The 16,535-nt window shown below is 42.9% G+C and overlaps 1 protein-coding gene across 4 annotated transcripts in view; it reads right to left on the reverse strand.

Annotated features, from left to right (window-relative positions):
• Positions 1-16,535, reverse strand: part of PLCH1 (phospholipase C eta 1) — a 215,964-nt gene that overhangs the window by 50,077 nt on the left and 149,352 nt on the right. For all 4 annotated transcript variants that reach the window (XM_090053310.1, XM_090053309.1, XM_090053306.1 and 1 more), the window contains 3 exons: positions 13,225-13,345; positions 11,829-12,000; positions 2,333-2,440 (listed from right to left, as the gene is read on the reverse strand). In XM_090053310.1, the coding sequence (XP_089909436.1) occupies positions 2,333-2,440; positions 11,829-12,000; positions 13,225-13,345 (401 nt within the window). The remainder of the gene's footprint in view (positions 1-2,332; positions 2,441-11,828; positions 12,001-13,224; positions 13,346-16,535) is intronic.

The following is a 16,535-nucleotide window of genomic DNA, read 5'->3' on the forward strand; positions in this document are numbered from 1 at the left end:
TTGGAGAAGGGCAAACATAGTGCCCATATTTATGAAAGGGAAAAAGGAGGATCCAAGGAACTACAGACTAGTCAGCCTCACCTCAGTCCCTGGAAAAATCATGGAGCAGATCCTCAAGGAATCCATTTGTAAGCACTTGGAGGAGAAAAGGGTGATTAGTCAGCATGGATTCCCCAAGGGCAAGTCATGCTTATCCAACCTGACTGCTTTCTGTGATGAAATGACTGGATCTGTGGATGTGGGGAGACCAGATGATGTCATATGTCTTGATTTTAGCAAGGCTTTTGGTATGGTCTCCCACAACATGCTCACAGGCAAGTTAAGGAAGTACAGGCCGGATGAATGGACTGTAAGGTGGATAGAAAACAGGCTGGAGCATCAGGCTCAGAGGTTAATAATCAATGACTCAATGTCTAGTTGGCAGCCAATATCAACTGGAGTGCCCCAGGGGTTGGTCCTGGAGCTGGTTTTGTTCAATGTATTCGTCAACAACCTGGAAGGTGGCATGAAATGCACCCTCAGGAAGTTTTCAAATGACACCAAACAGGGTGGAGTAGTAGATATGCTGGAGGGGAGGACTAGGATTCAGAGTGACCTAGACAAATTGGAGGACGGAGCCAAAAAAAATCTTGTGAGGTTCAAAAAGGACAAGTGCAAAGTCCTGCACTTAGGATGGAAACACCCCATGCACCACTACAGGCTTGAGGCTATCTGGCTGGGCAGCAGATCTGCAGAAAAAGAACTGAGGGTTACAGTGGACAATAAATGAATATGAGCCAACAATGCGCCCTTGTTGCAAAAAAAACTAATGGCATACAGGGCTGCATTGGTAGGTGTGTTGCCAGCAGGTCAAAGGAAGTGATTATTCCCCCCTATTCAGCACTGGTGAGGCCACATCTGGAGTACTGTGTTTGGTTTTGGGCCCCACATTACAAAAAGGAGGTGGATATATTAGAGAGAGTCCAGAGGAGAGCAATAAAAATGGTTTGGGGGCTGGGGCACATGACTTGCGAGGACAGGCTGAGGGAGCTGGGCTTATTTAATCCAGAAAAGAGAAGACTGAGAGGGGATTTAATAGCAGCCTTCAACTACCTGAAGGGGAGTTCAAAAGAGGCTGGAGCTAAACCATTCTCAGCAATGACAGATGACAGAACAAAGAACAATGGTCTCAAGTTACAGCAAGGAACTTGAGAACAATAGGTTAGCTATTAGGAAGAATTGTCTCACTAGGAGGGTAGAAAAATCCTGGAACAGGTTACCCAGAGATGTTGTGCAATCTCTATCATTGGAAGTTTTTAAGACCTGGTTAGACAAAACTTTGGCTGGGACGATATAGTTGAGGATGGTCTGGTTTGAGCAGGGGGTTGGCCTAGATGACCTCCTGCGGTCCCTTCCAACCCCAATTTTCTATGATTCTCTAATTATACAGTGGCAAGCTACAACCAGCAAGGAAGCCTGAACCTGCCTGCAGCTTTAGCATGCCCCCACCCCTATTATGGCTGGAGTCTACCTACTCACAGGTTAGTGTGCTGTGTTCCTCCCCCTGCTAAACCAGATCTGGCAGCTGTTGGCCATGTCCACAATAACTGCCAAACACAGCCATCAGTTTGCAGGGCGGGGCTCCAGGTGCAAGGAAGGGGCAGGGCTAGCTACAGCTGCAAGCTGCAACCAGCATGGAAGCATGAACCTGCCCGCAGCACCCCCTCCTCTCTTCCCCCGCCCCCTCCCCAAGCACCCAGTGCCCTGACCCAAAAACTGCCAGACATGTTTGGGCAGCTGTGGAGGCAGTCAGCAGCTGCCAGATCCAGACTTCAGGGGCAAAGCATGCTACAACTGTGGAAGGGTTCATGCTTCTGCTTCCACACTGGTGGCAGCCCTGGTCCAGAGAGAGAGAGAGAGTACATGAGCACAAGTGTGCAAGTGAGTGAACACCTGGCATGTCAGGAGCAGCCCCAACCACCCAGCACGACGTGACTGCCTGAGCTGCTGCCACCAGCCCATGGACCAAATCCATTCACTTTGCAAGTACGCACCTGCAGGCCAAATCCACTTACTTGGTGGGCTGAATCCAGCCCATGGGCCATATTTTGCCCACCCCTGATTTAAAGTCAGGCAGCTAAATCCATATAATGTATGGATTTTCAAACTCATGTGTATACACTTAGGGCTTCTAAAATGCAGACCATTTAGTCAGATGCCTGTATATTGTTATTGATACCTGACTTTAGGCATAAATATTTAAGAACTTGATTGTATATATAAAATAATAATAGTGGAATTTGTATCATTGTTGGAATAAGTAGACTGGGCTATTTCATGGTTATACACTTACATAACAGAGTTTTAACTTGCAGTCATCTTCAATTTCATCAGCACTATCCTCATCAGAGACTTCCCCTTCTTCAGCATCTGCTCCAAGATGATACGGTAGCTTCTTACCCTAAAGAAATTAGCATACAAAGAGTTGTAATACATGTAAAAGTTGGTGGTTCTACTTCCTGGGACATTTGACTTGGTATAGACATTCAAAAAGTCTAAGGCAGAATCAATCTAAATTATGCAGTTTTCTATAAACGGCATAGTTTAGACTGGTAGTGAACAGAACAGACATTCACCCTTTGGTGGGCGGTGCAAATCTTAGATCAGGTTCCACCATTTTTAAACCAGTCTACATACGCTGAAATTTTGTTCTGTTATAGGTAGAGACCAGCTTCCAATCACTTATACAGGTAAAACTGTAACTTCTGTCCCTGGCCAATCAGGCCAAATTCATGCTCATTTGTCATAGTCCCATGTAAAGCATAAAGAGGGAATATATGACATTAAGCTGTAAATATTCCTCATGCTGAGTGGCTCATACAAACACTGCTCAGGAGAACAGTTTATCCTGAAGACAGCAGCTGGCACTAACCAATGGTAAATAAGAATAGTATTAGCAAAAATATCCATTTAATGGGAATATAATTTGGCAGTCCCAAGGAATTAACAGTCTGCAATATTAAACCACAGTATTTTTTTAAAGTTATTGCAGAATAAAAATGAAAAGAAATTTTAAAAAGTATGAAAAGAAGTAACCGTAGCTGCCGTTCCTGTATTTTTATTCAGTATACTAATTCAAGTCATTTTAGATTGCTTTTTTCTAAATTCTTCTTTAAGGTCTAATAGTATCACATATGTTTTTAGAGAATGCTTGTGGCCTGCTGTATGACAAATATGCTCTTCAAACTTACAGCCACAGTTACAAATATTTGTTCCCTGATGCACTTAAAGAATGAATCCATTTTACAGTGCTGGTAGAAGTTTTGTCCTGTCTCTGAACTCTGGCACAGACAGGAATTTAAAGAAGTAGTTATGGAGGTATCGACTCAGGTGTGGTTAACAGTTTAAGCTACACATATTTTTCATTAAATTCTCTCACTATCACACCACCAGCAGGTGCTCTATTGCTGATGGCAATTTAAACACTGCATCAACCTGTGTTGCTAACAAAAACTGTGTCCAAACACAGCTGTAGGCTGTGTGAATCTAGTTGGGACAGTTTCTTCATAATTGTCATCTGTTGCAAATCCTAAAGCCACTGAAGTCAATGGGACTTTTTCTATCGATTTCAATGGACTTGGATTAGGCTACTAGCCTAGATAATCTCTCTATGCACTAGTAGCAGGTACCAAAAGACAAGATTTCAAAAGTTCATCTATAGGTATGAACAAATGTACACTCGGAGCAGGGTCAAAAGATGAGAAGAAATTTGGTCAGGGCTGTACAGCAGCTGTTACACTGTAACTGTCACATCTGCATGCATCTAGTGATATAAATGTTGCAAAACCAATCACACTTTAACACTGCTTCATCCAGTTGACCCTTTGGCTCACTTGTATCACTAAGAATCATGCACACAAAACAGTTACAGCACAACAGCTGCAGTGTAGTCCCCAGCAGCACATCCCTCTCCCTTTTTTAAATCTGTTCCACGTGTCTGTTTTTCCATACCCTATTCGTGATTTTTGGAAAAGCCACCCATTACATGTAATGTTTCTTATGCCATCATCCAGTAACCAATAGTAATACTATCACTGGCAATGTGACTCCTAAACAATGCAAAGTGAAAGGCATGTGGGATAACATTTTACAATAGTTATGTACCCACTGTTCTGAATTACTGGGAAAGATTTCAGAAAGGCACTTTGCTTAACTACAGATTGTTTGTGACCACTAGCAGATTAGTAATCTCACCTCTTTTTCTTAAAGAGATTTAAGAAGCTAAAAAAATTAAATAAAATTATGTCATAATAATATAATAACAGGCTGCCTCTTTTTCATATTAAGTAATAAACGGTATGGCCATATGGAATATGTAAAATTTCTGAATTCCTATGGAAGTCTGTTGAGCAGCACTATAAACTAATCTACCTTTTGCCTGGTTTTGACAGATGTACACTAAATATTGCTGCCACTCTTTTAAATGAATAATATAAATCATTTAGACACTGATGGGTCATTATGTTGCCTGTAAGCATAAATATCATGCAACGAGAGCTAAAGATAGGCAGTGCAGGCTCCATGCACATTTTTAGTTTCTGCTTCTTGTTCTGTTATCATGTAAGAAAAAAATATATGCCTAAGGAGATAATCTGAATTTCTTATCTATTCTCTCTAGATTCCACTGACCAAGGGTGAAAATACTTGGCTCCATAGTTTACATACTGAAATTTTAGAATGCTGTGTTTTTCCAGACGGGCAGCCATAAGAATATCTAGGATGACATGATTGTATAAATATAGATAGATGTCTGAGGCATTCAAAGGGCACAGCTATAGAGAGTCACATCAGTTGTGTTCTTAAGCCCGGTGAGTTTTCTAGAACAGAACATCATAGCCAATTTCTGGCACTGAGGTTAACTGCCTCAGTGACTAAGTTAAGAAAGCCCCCAGGTAACTTAAGTTTTGACTAGCAAAATTCACTATCAACTGCAAGATTCAAAGAACTTCTTATACTAGAGTTTTTGAAATGTGTTAGACAAGCACAAGCCTCTAGGGCAGCCCTTTGGTCAAAATGTCATTGCACATGTAGCTCCCAGCTGCTTCATGCTCACCTCCAGCACAGCATTATTTAAGATGCAATCAGAAATTGAGCTGAGACTCTACTATAGCTCTGCAACAGAAGCCATGGAAGTGAACACATAAGGCAACTGGACAATATGGGGCAGTCAGCACAAAGGAAGCAGGACAGTCTACTGGAACAGTGCAGATACATATGACTGCAGTCACAAATCTGAAATGGGGGGCACAAGCCCCGGGTGCTGACTAAGGAGGGATGCCAAATTGGAGGCAGAGGGGTGCATGAATGGTGACAGGGACCTGGCGTCTGAAGGTGCACTGAGCTGTGGCTAGAGTTCTCATCAGTGTGTAGACGAAATGAGAGGCATGTGTGCACAACACTTTAAAGCGGGCAAAATGTTTTTGCACCGCTTTAATGGTGCTGGTGTTTGCATGCCTTGGTGGCATATTTCACATTAATTCCAGCTGCTGTAGGAAATTTGGCAGTGTAATGCGCCTTAAATGGCTTAGGGCACAGCAAACTAAAACTCCAAGGAATTTTAGTTTGCTGCCCCTACCGCTGTAGAGCAAAGCACCGGGCTCCATGCAGCTCAGGAGCTCTGCAGGAAGCCCTGCAGGCAGCCTGGCAGCAGCCTGGGAAGACAGGCTCTGCCCAAGAAAAGCAGCAAGCCTGATCTCCCCCACCCCGAGTCTGCCTGCCTGCCTGAGCTGTGTGGGGGCCTGGTGCTTCCCCCTGAGGCTGGGGTGCCTCCTGTGGCCACCAAAGCTGTGTGTCTGCGGGCGGGTGCTGCCGCCACAGAGTGAAGCACCAGCCCCACCCCTCCCCCCACAGCCAGGGACTGCTCCACCCACCGGCAGCTCGCCCTCCCCTCCCTGCAGAAGAGGCAGGTAAGTCAGCAGGGTGTGTGCACAACACAGGGGTTTGATCAGCCCCAAACTGAAGCAGTGTTTTTTAAAAACCCACTGCTTCAAGTTAGGGCCCCCATTTTGTCTACACATAGATTTCATAGACATCAGGGCTGGAAGGGACCTCAGGAGATCATCGAGTCCAGCCCCCTGCCCAAAGGGCAGGAAGTCAGCTGGAGTCATAGGAGCCCAGCAACATAAGCATCCAATTTACTCTTGAAGGTGTTCAATGTAGGTGCTTGAACCACCTCCGCTGGCAGACTGTTCCAGACCTTGGGGGCTCGGACAGTAAAGAAATTCTTCCTTATGTCCAGCCTGAAACGGTCTTGCAGGAGTTTGTGACCGTTCGACCTAGTCATCCCTTGGGGCGCTCTGGTGAACAAACGTTCCCCCAGATCCTGGTGGTCAGCCTTGATAAACTTATAGGTGGCCATCAGATCACCCCTGAGCCTATGCTTTTCCAGGCTAAAGAGTCCCATGTCTCTCAGCCTATCATCGTAATATCTGCTTTCCTGACCTCTGATCATGCGCGTGGCTCTCCTCTGGACTCTCTCAAGCTTCTCCACATCGTTTTTGAATTGTGGACCCCAAAACTGGATGCAGTACTCCAGCTGTGGCCTCACCAAGGCCGAGTACAAGGGGAGAATGACGTCCCGGGATTTGCTCAAGAAGCATCTATGGATGCAAGCCAGCGTTTTGGTCGCTTTATTAGCCACAGCATCGCATTGCAGGCTCATGTTCATCTTGTGGTCAATGGTGACCCCCAAGTCTCTTTCTTCTGTAGTGCTATCCAACGTAGCACTGCCAAGCCTATAAGGATGCTGCAGGTTTTTCCTCCCAAGGTGGAGAACCTCGCATTTTTCGGTGTTAAACACCATCAGGTTCTCGTCTGCCCGTTTGCTGAGCTTGTCCAGGTCAGCCTGGATCACTCACCTATCTTCTGGCGTGGATGCTTTGCCCCAAAGTTTGGTGTCATCGGCGAACTTGGCCAGTCTACTCCTGACTCCAATGTCCACATCATTAATGAAGATGTTGAACAGTATGGGTCCTAGTTGTTACTCCCCATCCCCCATAGGAGATGCTGCTGCTGCTGCAGCGGGGGGAACCTGGAGAGCTACTGGGTTAGCCTTGTCACAGCTGTCACCAAACTAAGGCTTCTACAATCTCATTTAACATTCAGTTCTGCAGCACTGTAAAGGGTTAGCTCTGTAGTTGCTGGCGTGTGAGGCTGACAGAGGAGTCTAAGTCTTACCCCTGCTTCATGTGACTGGAGCCTCCAGCCTCCTGCTAGATATATGTCTGGGTGAGCCCAGACTCTGCTTGTACCACGTCCTCTCCCTCCACCCGTTCTCCTAGACTCACTCTTCCACACACAGACACTCTTCCCAAGGTACCAAAACATCTCTTTTACCTTTGAACAGTTAGCTGGTGTGGTGGGGTAGGGATAGGCATTCTTCTAAAGTGGCATTTGTTGGCTATTTCTGATTGAAGGATAAAGGGCTTGACAGACAATTAGCATAACCTAAAATAGTAGGTGTTCTTGAATTTTTGTACATGATCACTCAAACCTTAACAATACCTAGAGTGCATAAATAAAATGTCTAATGAGGAATAAAAATCAAGATGCTATTTACAGCCAAGAAATTAAATTTTACTGATGTGATGATGTGTTCTTATCTTAACTACTGATTGCATTATCTTATCCAGGCTCACTCTATTTGTCAGTGCCACACAGAGACATAAACTGTACAGTTCACCAAGAGATGTAGCCAGAGAGATCAATAGGGTGTTGAACTGAGGCAGCATACTGGATACTACTCTGCCAGTCAGTGGTCTGATTTGCCTCTCGTGTACACCTTTGTAATGGCATAATTCAATTGATTTGAGTGGAATTACTCTTAAACTATACTGATATAAGTGAGAGGAGAATCTGACTCAGTGTTCAATATCACTTGGCCAATTCAGTCATATTTTAAATCCTTCAATGAAAATGATAAGCAGAGTAAAACTGATGGATGGGCACAGAGGTATAGAATTGGCTTATTACTTCCAAACAGGCTGTTGACTTAAATAATGGTTTGTATTTTCTCAAGTGATTAGCTGACTTGAATTGAATATTGTTATTGCTGTGATTTTTTTTTTAGTGATACAATATCAGAAAACAATCTGTAGTGATGATGATGAGTCATCAAGGTGATGAAACGATCAACAAGACTAACCGCACTTTATCATGCATTAGCAGATGCGTGATGAACAGGTCCAGGGAGGTGATATTTCCCCTCTATGCAGCACTGGTCAGGCCACAGTTGGAGTATTATGTCCAGTTCAAGACACAACACTTCAAGAGGGATGTGGACTACCTCAAGAGGGTTCAGAGGGGGGCCACTTGTATGGTCAGGTGTCTATGAGGGGAGACTGAGGGACCTGGATCTCCGCCTTCGCAAGAGAAGGCTGAGAGGTGATCTTGTGGCTGCCTATAAATTCATCAGGGGAAGGTATCAGGGAATAAGAGATGCTCTATTTAGTAGGGCACACCTTGGGGTAACTAGGAACAGTGGCCACACACTGATGGAGAGCAGATTTAGGTTGGGCATTACAAATAACTTATTCACAGTAAGGGTTGCCAGAATCTGGAATTGGCTTCCAAGGGAGATGGTGCTCTCCCCTATCCTGGGAGTCTTCAAGAAGAGAATGGAAAAGCACCTGGCTGGGGTTGTCGGACCTCAGGGCTCTTTCCTGCCCAGGGTAGGGGGTCAGAGTCAATTACCTACTGAGGTCCCTTCCAACCCTAACATCTGTGAATCTATGAATTTGTCGCTTTTGAATACTGTCTCAGCTTTTCAGCCTAAGCAGCTAATTCTGCAATCAGTAATTAGATTTTATCACTCATTGTTGGAAAAAGCCAGGCTAAAAAGAAAATGTACACATTTCCCATGACATATTGTAAGTAACATATGATTAAAAAGAATGCACTGCCAAAACTAGAATCTCTCTGCTTTTAAGTCATTGCTATGAAGTGGCAGCTTTTAGCAATTTTGTTGTTGTTTCTGTTTGTTTCAAGATAGATTTGTTGGGTTTTGTTTTACATTGAAACTCTATACCATTCCTTTTTGTGTTTTGAGAGGCTGAGCTTATTCTGTATGTTCAGAAGGATCATCAGCTAAGATGGTCTGATCTGCCCTTCGCTTACACCTTTGCAGTCATGTAATTCAACTGATTTGAGTAGAATTACTCTTAAACTGTACTAATGTAAGTGAGAAGAGAATTTGACTCAGTATTTGATATCACATTTGGCACACTGTGAAAGGAACACCTCACTGCTGCATGGGCAGCACCACACTACTTCTGCTTTTGGAGCAAGCACTGTGTCTTAGCAAAGCTCTACCTGGTGCCATATAAATATACTCCAAGACAATTCTGTGAAATTCAGATGCACTCTTTGGGCTAGGGACAGAAGTTACACATAAATCAATTTAAGTGATCAGAAACTGGTTTAAACCTGTAACAGAACAGACATTCAGTGCACATAAACTAGTTTCAAAATGGCCAAAATGAGTCTGAGATAAACCTGGTTGAATGTCGTATCAGACTTAACTGATTTGGCTCAAACCAGTTTATGCAATGTCTGTCCCAGAACCCTTCCTGGTTTAACTTAAACCAGAGTCCTCCAGCAAGCTGGCATATTCTCTGAGCTGGGTCTCTGCTTCAGCCCAGCCAGGCTGGCCCCACTCCTCTGCTCCCCAGCCAAAGCAGGGACAGGCAGGGGCCAGGGTTTGGCCAGAGAGAGGTTTAATTCCCCCCTCCCTGTCCCACCAGCAGAGACCTAAGCCAGGGCTGCTGGGCGCTCTGGCCTCACTGTTGCAGTGGCGGTCCGGTGTGGCCCCTGAGGGAGAGGAGAGAGGGAGAGGTTATTCTCACCTCTACCTACACTGCCCCTGGAGGACCACAGCTGGGTCTGTCCCCTGCCACCACCATGCTCACTTTCTGCTCAGGGCAGGCAGCAGAATATGTCCCCTGCTGCCGGACACTGGGGGGAGGGGAAATAAGTCCTGTCCTTGCCCCCCCACAGGGGGCCCTGCTGGCTGGTTCTGACCATACCCCTACCCCACTGCTGCAGTGGCAAGGGGCCAGAGCCCTTGATGGGGGCAGCAGACCCTGTCATAGTGTTAGGGAGCACGAGCATGAGCACCTTCCGGTGGGGAGCATGGCAGACTGTGCACAGCAGCATCCATGGCCCCAAGGGGGCTAGAGCCCTGCAAGCCTCTCCCCTCCACTATGGTCCATAGCAGCTTTCCCTGCCCTGCAGCAATGGCCCCCCACCAGGAAGGGGCTCATGCTCCAGTCACTCCTTCCTCACTGCTCCAGCAGCCAGGTGGGGATGGGGCCAGATGCTGCTGGCAGGGCCCCTTGGGGGAAGCAGGGAGCAGGGTTATTCCCCCCTCTGCCCCTGGGGCACCACAGTGGGGTCTACCCACCACAGCCACCACTCGCTCTGTGTCCAGGGCATGTGGTGGAATAAGCCCCCTCCACTGGACACCAGAGGGATGTACCCACATTGCCTCAGTCCAGAGGGAATGTCTGTACTATTACAAATTAGTTCAACCTAGGCAGGTTAGACTAACCTACAAAGATTAAATCAATTCAGGCTGAATGTCTGTCCCTTGCCCTTGAAGTCAAGCTTCTACAACATCTGGGGTGTTTGGACTGGGTTTTCTGTCCTGGATCCCTCTCAATCCTTTCTATTAAAATATATTCATAGTAAAATGAAACAGGGTTTGTCATCTCTTATTAGTGTACAAATAAATCACCCTACATGTTAACAGATAATTTAGCATCATCACCATGGTCCAGCAAAATACAAAGAGGCTGTCTGATAAGATAGTTATCCCTTTCAAAGAACTGCATAGCATTTCTTCCCTACTGTTTTGATCTTCTTTGAGGGAATCCCTTTCAGATATCTGTTCATAAAGAGGAGCTCATATTTTCCATCTAGCATACAACAGTAGCCAAGATGGTGTAGATATCACTTTTCCTTTGTTATTCTAGAGCTCTGTTCCTACATACCATGGAACCACACTTACTTAACCACAGCCTTTGAATTATGAAGAATTGACTATATTTGACGAACTGTTGATCATAGCAGCGCAAAAGTGGGAAGAGAAGAGGAAAGTGCTTTTCTATTCAGACATTTAAACTGATTTCTCAGTCTTTTTGTTTTACACCCAAAGGATATGCTGTAGGCAAAGAGACAACATGAGCTCGTGCTTCAGCACTTCAGTGACAGACAGCTTAAGAAAAATGTAACTAAATAAAATTAGATGATTTCTTGGAGAAAGGAATGGGAATGAGGAACTGTAAATTCTGTTCTTGACCTTGGTAATAATATACTGTGTAATCTTGGACACCTTGTTTCCCCCTACCCTTCCCAAACTATAACTATGGGTATAATAATATCAACATTACATCCCAGTGTAACTTTTAAGGTTTAAGTACTTAACATGTGTAACATGCTTTGAGACCCATAAATTAAATGGAATATAACTGGAAAGCATTTTTATATTATCATTATTGCTGTTACTTTCATTACAGCCTGAAATTTAAAAAGTAACCAGGATACTTGCTAAATCCAAAGTAAACTGTTAAAATGTCTATGTAAACACTCCCCCCCACACGAGCGCACGCACACGCGCGCACACACACACACACACACACACACACAAAATCATCGCCCATCTAATTCCATCTAAGTTGATTTTTGCTTTACCGGTAAACTGTTTTTAATGCCTAGAGGGAAAAGATCCATGATGATATGTTGGGTACACTGACTTTTATTTTATTCTGCACACAATACTGAGTGCAAATTACCTTTACTAGGATTTTGCCTTTCAAACTTTGAGGGCTGGGAAGCTGTCTGGAATCTCCGCTGTTTACAGATGACAAGTCCAGTTTGTCTCCAAATATTTCCTTGAGGTACTGAGCAATTTTATTTTGCTGTTGAATACTGCAGTGATTCTCAATTGACAATATCACGGGAAACCTAAATCAAAAACAAAAACAAAAACTTCAAGTAATTTCATAATAGTTTTTCCATAGCCAGCACAATTATCATGCAGTGTACCAAAGCAGACTGTTTTTCATTCAGTTTCCTCTTATATTCTCTGTACCAGCAACTACATTATTAATATAGTATTTTTATCCTATTATAATAATCATGTCTCCATGAAGACAATTCTGTTATTATGCATGAAAACTGACTAACACGGGCCCCAAAACCTTTTACAAATGGTAGGCTGATAATAACACTCCTAATAATAACACGCCTTGGCCCTAAGGCAACCCACTGCTTGTGACCTGACCACTGCCACTTCCCTTGTTACTGACTTCCCCCTGCTGCCATATGCTGTCAATTCTATAAATACTGCTGATGTAAACCAGACCTGAGACAGTAAACTGAATGCAAGGCTAGCAGCCTACATCCCTTTGTGGATCTGGACCTAAATGATTTGTCCAAGATCACATAGGAAATCTATGTGACCAGGAACCCAGGTCTTTCAACCCTAGCCTAGCTCCTTAGTCATCAGAATATCCTTCCTTCCCTTTGGAGGGAATATTTTTAAAAAAAAAATCTATAGGTTCATCCCATGGAGTTCTCATTCTTCTCTGTCCCCCTCTCCTTCCATAGATTTTATCATGGTGAAAGCATGATCCGGCTTGCTTTCTTAATTTATCCTGCAGTGCTTACCACAGGCATGAGAGCACAAGGCTTGATTTTAATAAACCTCTGTATGCTCTGCTACCAAGGCACAAAAGGAAAATGACGATTAAAATGTTACCTTTCTTACTTTTGGCACGTTGGATATTTTAGTAAGCAGAGCTAAGAAAACTTTGTTCCCTTTCAGACAGAACCTTCATTAGGGGTATGACTTCCCTGTGTTTCATGACTTAAAAATGGATTAAAATGACCCTAAGATTATTTAATGACAGTAATATATACTTAAATTATGTATGTTAAACAAAAATCTATTAACAATATAAAAATACATTTCTGGGTACCAACTGATAGGTTTATCATTATAATTTATTTATACTGTTCAGTGACAAATATGATACCACAAAAGCAACATTTTGGAAAATAATCAAATTTGATTATATTCTCTGCTTTTCGAGAAAGAAATTTACACTGTGATACAATATTCCCATACAAGATTTACCACACAAGACATGCACTCTGATCTATACTCAAAGCCCATGTTGTACTTACTCATTTTTGACAAAAGCATGTTTATTGATAGTTTCCACTACATCTTTGAAGAGAATTTTGGAAGTAAGCGTATAACCATGGTGTACTACTGGCTCTCCGTCTGCCCCATCCCAGCAGTCCACTGTCAAAACAAGACAAACATGTTAAAATGTATCCACATTTTTATACGTTTTTAAGTTATATATTCATTTTCCTGAAATGGGGAGGGAATGTTCTAAATAATCAAGTAAATCACTCATAATAATCCTCAACAATAGACTAACACTTTCATATGGTGTTTTTTAAATGTTAGATTTCTATAACCTACACAAAACATACTAACCAACAACAAAAGAATGATTTGTATAATACAAATCCTACTGTAACAAATTAACATTCTGATGAAGTACAATTATTAAGATCTGCAAGCAGAATCAGAAAAAAGACTGGTTCACTTCACAAAAACACTTAGGGGTAGCTCATACTCCATCTATTAGGTACCTACATACTTAGTGCAGTGATTCTCAACCAGGGTGCCATGGCACCATGGAGTGCTTTGAGATCCTTTCAAGGGTGATGCAGGGTGCCGCACAAATTTAGTTTTGTTAGGTGGGCAAACATGATTCACAAGATCAACCCAGACACTTCAAATAGGGATCCATAGCATCAAAAGCATTCAGACCTGCTGTGGTCTTCCTGAGTTCTTTGCAACAGAAGAATTGCTCTAGTATTTTCCTGTAGGCAAAAAATGAGTAAAAACTAAGAGCTGGCTTTTTCTGACAGATGCCCTGAGTCTAAAAAGGTTGTGAACCACTGACCTAGTGGTTCACTGCATGGGGCAGTGAAATCCTAGTCTATCCTGCTTGAAAATCTATTAATAAATAAAGTGGGTGGATTCTCCTTCTCTTTGTTGTTTTTTTATGACTCAGACCCCATTTATACATTACACTTAAGATGTGATTAACCAGTTAACCCAGCTACACATTCAAATCAATTAATGGTGAGCTAAAAGGAGGAATGAGCTATAAAGTTATTCCACATATTTACAAAAAATGTGCAATAATTTTATGACTCATTCCTATCACACCATTAATTGAACACGTGGCCAGGAGCCCCTGTGGCTGGAGCTCTGTCAGCTGACTGGGACTCCCAGTCAGGGGCCTGTGTGCATCCGATAGCTTGGGAGCTCACCGCTGACGGGAGCACCCCAAGCATCTCCATGGCTAGGAGACCACCGCTGCCTGGGGTGCCCCCACAGGCTGGGACCTTAGGTTAGCTGATGGGGCTCCCAACCACAGGAGCATACTACATTCTACTGGGATCATGATCCCAGGGTCCCCCTGCACCAGCAGTAGGAATGATGGGATCTGATTTGCAATCCCGCAATCATACCACCTACCACACATGTGTGGCATGGCAAGAAATGCAAGTGTGTAGATCGCGAATCGTATCCTAGCTTATCTAGAGAGGTCCTTAGTCTTAACGCTAAGATTACAAGTGGATTACAAAACTAAATGGATTTTCAGGAACTCAAATGAGATGCTATAGGATAACAAACAGGTGCCTGTGGCTGCAGCTACACAAGCAGCTGACTACACAGTTGTTACTACGCAGTCATACTGCACAGTCCCATCACTGCACGGTTATTTTGAGCTGCTACTGCACAGTAGCAGTAGCATCAGTGTCACGGTTTGTGCCCAGTGATGCTAAGTCACCATAGCAATGAGCTACAGCGTAGCAGCTCATTGCTGTGGCGATGCAGTGTCTAGTGTAGACGTGCCCTGTGTCTACTTTGATGACTAACAAGTCAAATAGGATCTAATCGTTAATTATAAGGGCCTGATCCTGTGACAATAATTCATGTTGGTAATCCTACTCTTAACAAATCATCCCATTGTATTCATACCAGTAAATATAATTCAGTTTAATGGGGCCATATATGTGAGTTAAGGTTAGGGTGAGGTGAAGGTCTTCTATTGACTTCTGTTTATCAAAGATTATTTTATCAATCTGCTTTCAGTTTATCATTATTTTATTATAGAGCTATATAAGCTTATTGCTGTTTCAAATCACCACATTGCATTTAATATAATATACTACCTGGCTATATACTATACTGGCTATTAACATATGTGGAATTTTTTTCTGAGTAATCACAATTTTTTATTTTGCTACAGAACACTGTAAATCCAAAATTTTGATGGTCATTTTACTAATTTAAAAACTCATGTAAATAGCATTTTTACATATTTTATTACATGAATGAAACAAGAAAATAAATACAATCATGGAATAGATCATGAGTAAATGATCTATAAGAAAATCAGAAGTACAGCAAAAGCTGTGTTATCTAGCACTTTACCATCTGGAATGCTCTATTAACCGGCATCCGTTATAGACAGCATCTGTTGTTTACAGCAGTCGACTGATGCAGCAAAAGCAAAACCGGAACTCCCACCATGGCACTTCCGGTTTTGCCACCATGAGCCGAGGCCCACTTCTTCCTCAAGGACCACAGCCCAGGGCAAAGCAGCCTGTACAGGGTCTCCCTCCTTGTCCCCTGGCCCACTGATGCCAGGGAGTGAAAGCTCTGGAGCACCAGACATGACAGAAGTGGCAGCAGCCTGAACAAGCAAAGATGCCTCCAACCTACCAGCTGGAGCTAAGCTCTCAGATAATTGGCATATTTGATGAACCAGCACCCCTCATTCCTCATGGATGCTGGATAACAGAGCTTTTAATGTAACTGATTAAGAACATTTCAAAAAGTTAACACAGTTATCATACACACATAAATGGCCAGGAAAACCAATTTCACAAGAAATTTCATTTGAAATCGATTTGCATAAAGTATCACGTTTATAGTACTATTCTGTGTCTTGACAAATACAGTTTTCTGTAACTTACCAGATCTGTTCATAGTTTTTGTTAAGCTAATCCTAGCTGTAATACATTCCTCACAAATAACATATTTAAAAAATATCCTCGGAGTCAACTTCATTATCCAACAGGAAGATACGCATATTACCATAAAAATCTCTCTGCCTTTTTAAAAGTATGTGACGTTAAATGTTATTCCTCATGGTGCACTTACTCATTGACATAAGTAGTCTTTCTACGTTTTTTGACAATACTGAATGTTTTATGGAAAGTAAAGAAATGCTCTGTCAAGAGTTTCATTATAAAATGAAGAGACTGATCTGAAATATCTCATTCTAGCAAAGCTCTGATTTTAAGAAATAAAAAGGAAAAAGGTACCATATTTTCTTGCATACATTTTCCCCAAAAAAACAGCTGTTGAAAATTACACTTTGCATTAAATGCAAGAAATG

Source organism: Crocodylus siamensis, chromosome 6 (assembly GCF_052110815.1).
Source record: "Crocodylus siamensis isolate JL-2025a chromosome 6, ASM5211081v1, whole genome shotgun sequence".
NCBI classification, from domain to species: Eukaryota; Metazoa; Chordata; order Crocodylia; family Crocodylidae; genus Crocodylus; species Crocodylus siamensis.